Source organism: Leptosomus discolor, chromosome 12 (assembly GCF_034619465.1).
Source record: "Leptosomus discolor isolate bLepDis1 chromosome 12, bLepDis1.hap2, whole genome shotgun sequence".
Lineage (NCBI taxonomy): Eukaryota > Metazoa > Chordata > Aves > Leptosomiformes > Leptosomidae > Leptosomus > Leptosomus discolor.
In genome coordinates this window covers 1,021,582-1,033,457 of record NC_141402.1, presented here as the reverse complement: position 1 = coordinate 1,033,457, position 11,876 = coordinate 1,021,582, and the positions used below count along the sequence as shown (strand labels likewise).

General features: G+C 52.3%; 1 protein-coding gene across 3 annotated transcripts in view; it reads right to left on the bottom strand.

Moving 5' to 3' along the window:
- Positions 1 to 1,017: 1,017 nt before the first annotated feature.
- Positions 1,018 to 11,876, bottom strand: part of CCDC9B (coiled-coil domain containing 9B) — a 36,983-nt gene continuing 26,124 nt past the window's right edge. For 2 of the 3 annotated variants that reach the window (XM_086472335.1, XM_086472337.1), the window contains 7 exons: positions 10,795 to 10,869; positions 8,092 to 8,276; positions 6,686 to 6,747; positions 6,119 to 6,172; positions 5,560 to 5,665; positions 2,156 to 2,213; positions 1,018 to 1,803 (listed from right to left, as the gene is read on the bottom strand). In XM_086472335.1, the coding sequence (XP_086328461.1) occupies positions 1,018 to 1,803; positions 2,156 to 2,213; positions 5,560 to 5,665; positions 6,119 to 6,172; positions 6,686 to 6,747; positions 8,092 to 8,276; positions 10,795 to 10,869 (1,326 nt within the window). The remainder of the gene's footprint in view (positions 1,804 to 2,155; positions 2,214 to 5,559; positions 5,666 to 6,118; positions 6,173 to 6,685; positions 6,748 to 8,091; positions 8,277 to 10,794; positions 10,870 to 11,876) is intronic. The other variant, XM_086472336.1, reaches the window with a different exon arrangement.

Sequence of the window (11,876 nt, the reverse complement as noted above, 5' to 3'; positions counted from 1 at the left end):
TCTCTCTCCTTTGAAGAGAAACAAAGCCCAGATCTTAAGTCAGGTGCCTCTGTGCTCAGCCAGAGTTGAGTTGAGTGAACTGCAATCTTACTGCCTAACCTGGCGGTGGAATCACGTCCTGACTTACTGGTCTGATCTAGTGCCTGTGGGGATGATATCCTGATCTGTGTGCGACCTGCCTGGAGAAAACACGTCTGGCAAAAGTAACTGCTGAAGAGCCCCTGCACTCTCTCCTTGCCCCTGCCTCCTAATTTCTACCTTACTTCTCTACCTGTCATACTTTGTTCTTTCTCCTGGCTTTTCTTGTTCTACCTTTCTGGAAGAAGCTTTGCTTGAGCAAAACCTGGAGCATTGCTACATGACCAGATCTGTTCTTCCTCCTTTCTGTTTGGTTCATAGGCCTTTGCAGCAGGAACCGTCTCACCCTTTGTGTTTATACACTGCCTCGCACGTTAGTGTTACCACGTGCAGAACTCAAAGAGTAGCATTCACAGATCTTGTACTGGGAAGAGAATCCCCACATGCAGTCACCCTTCTTCAAACCTCTGTCCACGAGGTGGACCTCTATAGCTTTGCAAGTGTTTTAGGAAAGGGACCATGCTGATCTGAAGTTATTCTAGTTGTCATCACCCCAGAGACAGAAATAAATTCATCCCGCTATCCTTTCTGAGGTTATCCCTTCCCAGGAATAGTTTCAGTTTGTGTCCTAACTAATGCATGTCATCAACCAGACTCAGCAGTCCCGTTTTCTGTCCAAATTTTCCTATCTGACTTCGCATTGTTCCCCCATCCACTCCAGGCCAGGTCTTTGTGAGGCACAGATTTGTACTACCCGAGGGATCCATACCACTGTTAATGAACATTTCTGGATAGTTATCTGGTATGTTGCCGACACGGCCACAGAAAATGGAGTTGTGGACCTGTTCCATGGCTGAGAGCATTAATGGGGTAACAGACACCGTGGGGAGTGGGGTCAGGAACTCACCTTCTATCTCAGGCAAGCCAGTGCAATCTTTGCTAGTTGCGAGTGTCCCCATTGTCTTTGTCCTTGCAGTCCTCAGGCTGGTCCCCTTCCCTGGACTGTGACTTTGCTGTGTCCTGCTCAGACACAACAGTCTTGTCAGAGTTGGCTTTCCTTGGGGGCAAAGGCTCTGCTCTGGGTTCAGTGCCTTCAGCATCTTCGCTGCCTTTCCGTGCAAGTGTCTGCCCCTGAAGGACAGTGGTTTGGGTCACTTCCTCCCCTCTCTTTCTCGCTGGCTGTCCTTGACCTGCATCCAGTCTGTCTCCTGCTGCTGTGTCCAGCTTTCCTCCATGGCTGTTTGAAGAGTCCTCAGTGGACTCCTGTCCTGAAGCTGTGTTTTTCTCTGAACCAGCTCCATCTGAATTCGCTCCTACAGGCGATGACAAGGTCTCCTCACTGCCATGCCCGGTGGCTTGCACAGTGCTTGGAAGGCTGCTCTGTGAAGCAGTGCTGTTAGTGAGCTCCTTCTCCTGGGAGATGTCAGCAGTGCCAGGCTTCCCATTGGCATCTTCCCCAACACCTTCTTTATTTGGCTTAGGCCCTGGCTCTGAGTCGCCTGTGCTGGCCACAGACACCTCCGTGCTGATGCCCTTCACTCCTCTCCGCTCCTCCTTCTGGCCATTGTGGGCAGACTGGACCTTTCCACTTCGTAGCCTTTGTGATGAGGAGGCCCCATGATCTTGGAGGCTTGGCTGTTTCACCTTCTCCTCCAGCTCAGCTGTGCAGTTCTCTTCCACCCCCTCCTCACCTCTGCTCTTCCGCTTGTCCGTACCAAGGCTTCTCTGAGAAAAGAAGGAGATATTTAGTTCAGCTTATCAAAATACCACTCTATGGTATTCCTTGTCTATGACGGTTCTCAAAACCTGAGGAAAAATTTGCAGAGGCCATTAAAGGACATGAGAGGATGCAGGTAGAGAAGTGTTCAGGGACCAGCATAAGTGGGGTGGTTGTTCTGATAGATGGTCAATGCCAGAAGTGAAGTTGCTCTCACATCGTGCCATCTGGAGAGTGCTGGCGGAGGGTACATTTATGCCAACATACGGGTCTCCCAGCTCTGCCGTGGCTGAGAGCCTCCAGCTTTCCTGACAGTGCATGTTTTGAGAAACCTCAGCAGCCTTGAACTCATGAACTCACCTGGCCGTCAAGGTCATCCTTCAGAAAAGACATGTCCTCGCCTTCTTTTGCATCCCATCTGTCCAAAAAAAAAAAGAGAATTCAGGCCTTCAAGTTCTCGTATAGCAAAGCCACTCTCCCTGGCTGACACCTGGGTAGGAATTTCTACCAGGGCCGTGCATTCCTTGTCTGAGCGCCTTGACCAGGCAACGAGAGATAAAGGTGGCAGACGTAACTGGCCCAGTTCCTTTTGGCACCTGCAAAGCACTCAGCTCATCCAGAGACACTCGTCTGAGACCACTAAGTCTCCATGAACTGGTTGTTATAACGCTAAATGTAGTGAAAACATAAAATCCAATTGCCAGGACAGACAGTTGTCATTAGACTAGTAAGATACAGTTTGGTTATGCTGATAACTGCCACAGTCCTGATAGTGCCCAAGTGTCCCAGATCTCCACAACGGCAGACGGTGAAGGATAAGATAGCTTGGGAGATTGGAGACGTGGAGACATGCAAGCAGTCTGCAAGAACGGCCAGAAGGATCAGAGTAAAGGTCCAGCTAGCCCAGGCTCTCTTCCCCTCTCAGCGTCGCTAGCAGATGCTTAGGGTAGAGTTTGGAAAGAGGGCAAACATGTTTAACACCTCCCCAGTACCCTACCCAGCTTCCACAAATGTGCAGCTCGGGGTTCCCCTGAGCCTGAGATGGTATCTCTGTGTTGAGTCACGCTCAGCAGACAGCCTCTTCCAAGGACTCGTGTAAGTGCATTTTCACCCCCTAATAAATTTGCAGCAGCTGCAGCACCCTGTGCCGAAGAGGGCCTCAGCGTAGCTAAAGGCTGCACGACAAACTGCTTTCTCTCACTTGTTGGAATTTGCCAGGGTGAACATCAATCTGAATTTGCCCATGCAGTGCTGCTGGGCAGGGAGGGGTCTTAGTAACCCTCACCCTCTTACATGTGTGCCTGGTGAGTTACATCACACACACACAAACATTTTACACCTGCAGACACACATACACACTATACACATATTTCTCCCTGCCCCGTACTCTTAAAATACAATGTGTGCAAAGGTGTGTGAGATGTAATTCTTCTCTAGACAGACTCTGCTGGACTTACTGGCCTCTTCATTGGGCAAATTTGGGCCAAGATACAAAAAATTAGAACGCACATTGAGGTGACTGCAGTTCCAGGCATTTCCAGGGGCAAATGGGTTACAGTGGCCCCACGTGCCCCTGTGAAAATTGCGTGGGAATTACCATCACCGGCTCCACCATACAACCACGCTGAGCTGCTTCACACTGTCTTTTCTCTAGCAAAGTCCTTCGGGCAGAGGTGAACTGCATTTGCAAGTGCCTCAAGGCTCTCTCAGAGTATGGAGCTGGGTACAGCGTCCTTAATAAGCCAGAGGGTGAAGCAGCTTGGAGCAGTCCTAAAGGGCTTAGAGACAGACCCAGCACCTAAACCACAGCCAGGGAGGTCTTGTCCCAAATACAGGGTAGGTCCCCACCACCGGCTGTGCCAGCCCAAACCACAAAAGGGCCCCTTTTCTTGGAAGCAGCCCCCACCACTGGGGTTGTATTTTCCGTGGTGCCCTGCAAAAGCTCTGAAAGTCAGGCTGTAGGGGTAGGGCTCATCCTGCTGCTACTGGGGGAGGTGAGAAAGGCAAGGGAATAACACACTATTATTGCAGCCGGTAGGAGTGCTGGCAGCAGGCATAGCCCTGCTCGGTGTGAAGTGATGCTAGCTGTCCCAGCCGCTGGCAGAGAGGAGCTGCCTCCAGTGACCCATCCAACTCTGGAAGAGGAGAAGCAAACAGAGACCACTGCAGGAAGAGACTCTGAGGGCCGCTAATGAGGGGCAGCTCAACGAGATGTCATCAAACAGCACTCCAAGATGGCCAGTCAGAGAGTCTGAGGCAGTCTGTACAAACCATTAAATCCCAGCCCAACATGATTTCTTTGAATTTCTGCTATAAGACATCTGGCCAAGGCATTCCTTCTGGGCATGGCTCTGAGGGCTCAGCATAGAAGGAAAAAGAAACGGCTTAAGACCCTGTTATGATTTCTGGAAATTAGTCAGCATCTGCCTGTCACAGGCATGTTTTGGATGGAGGAGGAGAGATGGAGATAGGGGAGTGGGCAGGCTCTCATCCCTTCTCCTGGCTCTGACCAGAGATGGAGCCTGAGGCAGGACCTGAGTGCAGATGTTTGACCCATGGGCCATGGCATGGTGGCAGCAGATCACAGTGTGATCCATCCGTCTGCTCTGCCTATAAAAGGGAAGCGACAAACTCGTTGTCCCTTCCAAGAAGCGGCTCAAAACCCACACTGCTCTTTCCTTTACAGTCTGCTCGCAGCACACATTTAACCAGCCATACGCCTCTAAATTGATCTTCAGGCTTACTACAGCACCAGGCTCTGCGTCTTAGACCTGCTGCTGTCCTGACACAGCGGAATGCTGCACACACAGAGCCTGCCCGACCCTCTGCACTTCAGACCGGCAACAGCAAGCAGCAGCTGACCTCCAGTGAACGGATTTCTTCTGGGAAATGCTGCGGGCACCCTGTGAAGCACCTATCTCTTTATGCAGCTCTAACGGCATGGTCATAACCGACCTGGGTGGTTGAAGAATGCCAACATTAGGTGCTGCCAGAATGGGTTTGTGTCTGGATAAATGAAGAGGCTTGAGGTATGTAATCAACTCCTCATCCTTTTGCTGCCCGCTGAAGGGCATGGCAGCGCTGCGAAGGCGATCACTGTTATTAAACCGTCAGTGTGGCTCCAGGAAACTGGAGACTGCACTGAAATTTAATTATGGGGAGCAGCAGGGGAGGGGGGCTCCTGGGAGGAAGTGGGCGAACCTGTAAAATGCACTTAGGCTTGCGGATAGTCTGAAATTAACTTCTGTGCCAATCACTCTGTTGCTGTGTGCTGCCCACGGCTGGCGGGAGCAGGTCGCTTCCCTCCTCACCAGGCAGGGATCTTCAAGCAGAGCTGGTTAGGAAGAGACACCTGTACCACAGTATCTAACTGCTAGCGGGGCAGTTGGGAACTGTCTTTGGAGGCCGCTTCCCCATATCAGCAGCGCCTGGACGTCAGAAAAGATGTGTCCAAAAGCTTGCTGGGGCATGTGTCAGCGCCACCCAGATCCGGTCACAGAGTGACCCTGACCCCCCTGGGCTGTTCTGCCGAGCCGATGCAGCAGGTCAGTACAGCCACGATGCACCCTACAAGTGCTATGAACCCCCCTAAGTGAAGTCCTGCCAGACATGGTCCCAGCCAGTGGGAACTCATCTGAACAGCTGCCGCTGTGGAACAATAACTGGCTTTGTCTGCCCCTCTCCACAATCGGGCAAGGAATGAGACCTGGACAGGCACAGCACAACCACTGTAGTGCTCGTGGACCTGCTGGCAGCCTCCTTACCTCCTGGCTCTGCCGGTCAGTCTGTCCTTTCCTTTGGCTCGGCTGCTCACAGCAGGTACTGCTTTCGGACCAGGATCGCTCACATTCACTCCATGCTGTCCTCCACCTAGAAGACAGGTTGGAAACGCCATGCAAGAGCTGGCAGAACCAGCAGATGACCACTGAAGGGGCCAACATCCTTGTATCACTGGAAAGTACCTCTGGAGAGGGAAGCCTCTGAAGCTGTATGCGTACTGTACATGTATTTTCTAAAGTAATATTCACAAATTGGGAACTTAGGGGTGTTTCTTTGCAATTTCTATTCCAAATTCCAATTATAACTTTAAATCTTATTCCTTGGATACAGTGTCCCTTGTGCTGTTCTTGGAAGACTTGTTCTTGTTCTCCCTTGCCACGCAGCACAGACCGTACCTCACAGCCAGGAGAGCAGCCGTGCGGTATGTTCCCAGAAGACACTCCAGATCTGCGAGAGTGCCTGGAGAGAGAACTCTCTCCATGAGGGCATGTCAGAGGTGCTGCCATTTAGTGGGGTGTCACAACAGCTACGTGGTTTACTCACCTCTCCCTTCGGGAGGAAAGGACCTGTGCTGGAATTTCCTTGCGTTTCTTCCCCCTGAAAGGACAGAGCAAAGCGTGCACAGAAGTGAGCGAGGTTCTGTAATGGACGTGCAGCAGAAAGCCTGACATTCAAATAGAGTGTCACAAGGGAAAGCTTTGTTCTGCCAGTCCATCTCCTGAGAAACAGGAGTCATGATGGACTTATGCTAGTAAAGAAGCCAGCATGTGCCACAGGGATCAGAGATGATGTGCTCTGGAATAGGATTGCCTCTCAAACCAGTGTTTGGGAAAGGAGGCAGTGCTGAGCCTCCGTATCGTGTCGCACAAGGTTACAGAAGCCCCTGCTCTCCTTGGAAAGGTAAAAAGCACTAGCACCCAGACGCTCAAATCCCATCCCCTGAGCACTCTGCAAAGCAGAGAGGGCTGAGACCCCAGCACTGCGCTCAGAGGCGTTTGCCCAGGAAAGCAGAGTTTCACAACTGACAGCCACGACAGCTGCTGTGGCACTGGGATTCGCACGATGAGCATTCACTAGCGTCAGGACAGAGTCTAGGTGTCCCTTGCCAACCTTTCTTATTGCTGGGATTATCCAAGGCTGGCTCCCCATCCTTAACAAAGTCCTCTTCAAACCTGCAGGTTAAAAACAGGCATTGTCAGACCTGACCGTTCTCCTCCAGTTGCAAAAGCGTGGGCAGGAGACCTCGAGACGACGCAGGCTCCAGCCTTCGGCCCTTCTGCACCTGCCCACTGGCAAATATGTGCAGGTTTATCAGCAGGAGCTGAAACTGCATGCACTAACCAGGAGAAATGAGGCTGTGAGGCAATTCTACCCCAAAGGAGAACCTCTAAAACCTTTACATCAGTACCCATATGTATGTATTTAATTCTGTGAACATCCATGAAGCCTATAGATGCCTGTAGCGTAGCTGTACCACACTAAAAGGCAGCTTCCCAAGCTTCCAAACACAACCTGAAGTAGCTTCAGGACTTGTCATCTCAGATCAGACTCGTTTGGTTGGTTTCTAATCCTGCTTGTTCTGTCTTATGGCTTTTCTCTTAAAAATTGATAATACTGGAGAACAGTAGGGCTCAGAGCTGTCTTGCCAGCAACGCTCAGCACCCACTTAAGTCAATTCACCTCTAATTATTGGGGTGAAAATCTGCGCATTTGGTCCCATTCCTCAGCCAAAAATTGTCCCACCTGTCTGCCCTGTACAAACTTTTACCAGCAGACCCACGTAACATTCCCTAACTCCACACCCAGCCAAAACCTTATCCTGCTGCAGGGGCCAAGTCATCCTCTAAAGCTCTCTATCTGGTGTGACCCAGTTAGAGGGGCAGCGCTTAAGGCAAGGAGGTGTCAGACCCCATTAAGAGCTCTCCCATACTGCTGTCCCCAGCACTTCCCCTCTATCGCATAGGCGGCCCTTTGCAGTGATCCCCTCGCACTGCAGCGCCTGAACGGGCTCAGTTTATGACGTGTGGAGGGTTTAGGCACGTTGGCCTGTCCTGTGACTGAAAGCAGAAACAAGCAGGGCAGTGAGAAAACCCATGGGCTAGCAACGCGGGTCTGTCCCTCCCTGTTTCTAGAAGAGCACCTGCACCCTCCTGCCATTGGATTTGTCCATGTGGAGATGGAGAGAATCCTCCAGATGTAGACTGAGCATTGATTCATGTTCCCCTCCCTCCCGCAGTCCAAGTCCTGGTGGGACCAAAGGCAGGCAATCTTTGTCAGCACACAGTATCTCCTACGGGGTAGGAGACCTCATGTCAGAAAGAAAATAAGAGAATCACTCTGATATCTGTCCCACTGATAGACATGGTCAGGAGAAAGAGACAGCAATGTGGGCTTGGTCAGGGAGAGGCACATGACAGCATGGGATTTGATCAGCAATAAGTATCTGCGCAAGGTTTCATCACTGGCTTTAGATGGCCTGCTGCAGACAAACCACCCCAGGACAGTGGAGGACCTACATGTGCTCTGACTTCTCCACATCCCAAGCCCGTCGCCACTCGCCCTTCGCGTTCTTGTGACGTGCCAGTCGCTCCAGGTCAATCTGATCTCGCTCCCTCTTCCAGCGTATGTACTCCGAGCGTTCCCGCCCAGTCATGGGGAAACTCAGGTCTCCGGGGCTCTTCTGGACTGACTTCCCACCGTCCTAGGGGAGGCAAAAGAGCTTCCTGTTAATTAAAATGTCTGAAATAGCTGTGTTTGGTGTACTTTGTACTGTCACCACCAGAAATGCTCAGTAATATTTGAAAACCACTTGGAGCAGGGTGGGCTTCTCTCTCTGAAGTGATGTGCGCACAGAAGGGCTCTGCTCTACCCGTAGCCGAAATACGCTGGTCCCAGGGCTGGCTGACTTCACAGCGAGGACAACTGCGGCGGGAAGCAGTTACGTGGCTTGCTTGGAGTCCCATCGTAAATCCACAGCCGAATCAGAGCAGGCAACCATTCCCTCCCAGGGACAGCCAACAATGATAACGATAATTTGCGGCGACGTATTTCTGAGAAGTTGCTCCACTTCACCCAAACTGCATGAATAGTGTTACATTTCAAAGGATTAAAATTGCTTCCACCTAAACCCCTGGATTTGCCATCTGGATAGATTCCTGTTGCTTTAATGACATGAGGCCTCACTGCTGTTTCCCCAACCTGAACCACAATATTTCTTTGGTTCCTGTAGCGATATCTAACCTCCCAACCTGTGAAGCAGCTGGCGTAAGATGTAGTTTTTCATTCTAGATATTCAGGACCTGATTACAAACCTTTAAAGCATGCCCCTGTAATTCTGTGTGCAAATGTTCTCAATTTTTCCTGGAAAAGGCACTTTGCTAAGGTTTACTTACGGCATATAGTTAGTTCCTGGAGTGCTTGCAACATCTCCCAACAGAGTTTAAGAGGTTGAACTCTCATAGAAGATGCACCAGGCTGATGAATCCCCCCACCTGAAGACTTCGGGCCACTTAAATCAAAGTTATACCTATGAAATCCTTCACACTGACAGGGTCAAGAAGGAAAACAGCCTTCTGTGACCTCCAGGCATCCACAGGAGCCCACAGTCACAGGGCTGGGGCCCACCCTGCGCCCAGGGCATGCAGCACTGCGAGTGCCAAGAGCAGCATTCTCAGAGCAAAGGGGCTCTTCACCTTCATTGCTTGCAGCCTCTCGGTTTATCACTCCTCCTCACGATAGACTAGTTAAAGGCTGCCGCTGTTCAAAAGTTTAAAACTTACTGAAAAGGTAGTTGGGAGCTGATGGAGCAGGTGAAGGGCGGGGTAACCCAGCTGTCAGGCTAATGGTCGTGGTGGAAACAGGAGCCAACTGGCCACGGTGTGTTGTCAAGCAACACTGCGTAACGAATAGCTCGGTGCAGAGCTGAGTCCTGGGATGCTGATTACCAGCAGATAATTCACCACTTCATACATGTGCCCCTCCACGCCAGCCACCCTCACCCCTTCCCCGAACAGGAATTAACTCCTCAGCGTCGCACTGCTGAGAAAAGCAGAGCAGGGGGGAAGGAGTGACTGAGAGCCCTGTTACCAAGGAGACCCACCTGCGTGGGCCAGAGATGGGGCGGCAGTAATTGCTCCTCCGTTCGTTCCTTAGCTGGCAGGAGCTGGGGGACCAGAGACTGCAGCCCCCAAGAGGGAGAGATGAGGCCCGCGGAAAGGGAAGGCGCACCAGGGAAAAGCAAGGGCAAGCACTGGTCCCTGGGTTGCAGCACAGGCCTGGAGTTGCTCCCCACAGCGTCCAGCCCCATGGCACGGCAGGGCACAGTGGGTCCTGCCACAACGGATCCGGATGCCTCCGTAGGGGAGAGAAGCGCGCGAGAGCTGAGCGGCACACAGCTGGCGAGAGCAGGGTTGGACCTCCAGAGCTGGAGGGTCAGGGAAGGGCCGTTACCTCGCCCCTTAGCGAAGGGGAAGCCACAAGCGAGGGGCAGAGTGAGGCCGGTGCCCGTGCTGTCTCGTGGGCAGACGCAGAGGTGGCCGAGCCGGTGCCTGACCAGGGGCTCACCTCAGGTGCAGCATAGCTGTGGTTAGCTGGACCACAAAGCTCTCGTGCTCCCCTCTTCTGCTCTGGGGTCTCAGCTGGGATGAATGTTTAAGAGCCCATCTGTGTCCTCCTAATGAATCACACTGAGATGGGGCTATTAAATTTGTGCTCCATTAATTAAGAGCATCTGCATGCTCGGGGGAGCCAGCATGTCCTCCAGGGTTTGCATTAAACAGTCAGTGGGAAGGCCTGTGCTTTAATTTACCTCCATCCTACTCAGCTTCTGCTGAAGTGAGGAGCTGTAGCTAATACGGCCTGAGTCTTTCAACCCACAAGCAAATGGTTTTGGGAGAGAAACCAGCTAGGGCTGTGCTGCCCCACGGGTGAGCACGTTACCCTCCCTAACAGCCCTGCTGCTGTGCTACGGACTTCAGCAGCTGTGACAAGGCGTGAAGGGCAGGTCCCCTGTCACCTCTTTCCAGAGCTGCTTTGCTTCAAGTGTGTTGGCTGCACAGCAAAGCTTTGGATGACGAGAGGAATGAACAGTGGGGACCACATCAGAGCGCCTTGCTGCTTCCTTTAGGACTGAGGCAACTCTTACTGGTGGGGAGGCACATCCTACTGGTTTCCTCTTCCAAGACAAAAATCCCTTCAAAGGGGCACGGGGCCCCACTCACCTTCCGTCCGTGCTCACTTTCTGGGCCTCTGTCGCTGTCTGATCTCCTCTTCTCTGCTGTTCTCCTCTCCTCTACCTGCAAGAGCACAGACACAGGAATTATTTCAAGGATCAAGCAAGAACTCCTGGCAGTGGAGTCGGTACCTGACCACATGCCCAAAAGGACCTGTAAGAACTGCCCAGAAAAGGTCAGAAAAAGAGGAAAGTTTAGTTTCTTGGGCCCTGAAACAAGCTGATGTGGAAAAAAAGAAGTCAGAAAGTAAGGCACGTATGAGAAAAGCAAGAAAAAGGGATGCATTCCCACAGGTCCTTCCTCCTCCCAAGCTAGAGGCAGAGAGGTGTCCTGTACAGTCCCATTTCTTTCCAAGGCAGACCTGGTTCCAGGTACCTTTTCAGATTTGGGCCAAACACCCAGCTTCAACTGTGCAAGAGCTGGGAGCCCATCTAAGATGCAGCTAAAAGCCAGCACGGTAAAGTTGGGAGTGATTTTTGTCCCAGTCAAACATGGTGACCTTCTACCAGGGCCCATCCCTGCTCTCACTGGATTTAGCCGTGCTGCCACCAGACTGGCAAGCTCTGCTCTGGTGTTGACATCCCCCTGCCTGGCAGGAGGTGAAAATTAGCCCCCCTGCCTTCATGAGCTACAGACACGGAGGCACGCCGCAGGCCAGGTGGTTCTCTGCCCCTGCGTGGGGGGGGCAGCCAGGTCAGAGGCCGGGGTGGGATCACAGTGGGTCTTAGCAAAATAGTCTGCAGAGCGTAAATATCATTTAAGAAAGCCTTTCTGCCCTGGTTAGATAGCGTTGTCGGAGTGCCACCGGGAGGGCTGCATGTGCCGGGCAGATGAGGGCAGGGTACCAGCCTGGCCCCCACGATGCTGAGCCCCTTGGGCAGGGCATTGGTGCCCGGGGCTTTGCCCTGGGATGGCCGCAGGCTTCCATGAGCGGCTCCCACTCTCACCTGACGCTGCCATAGCATGTGATTCGCAGCACAGCGGCTGCCAAGTGGCACAGCATTTATCACGGCCACCTCCCCCCCCGTTTTGTAACCGTACATGGCAGCCCTGGGACTGCCTCGCACAAA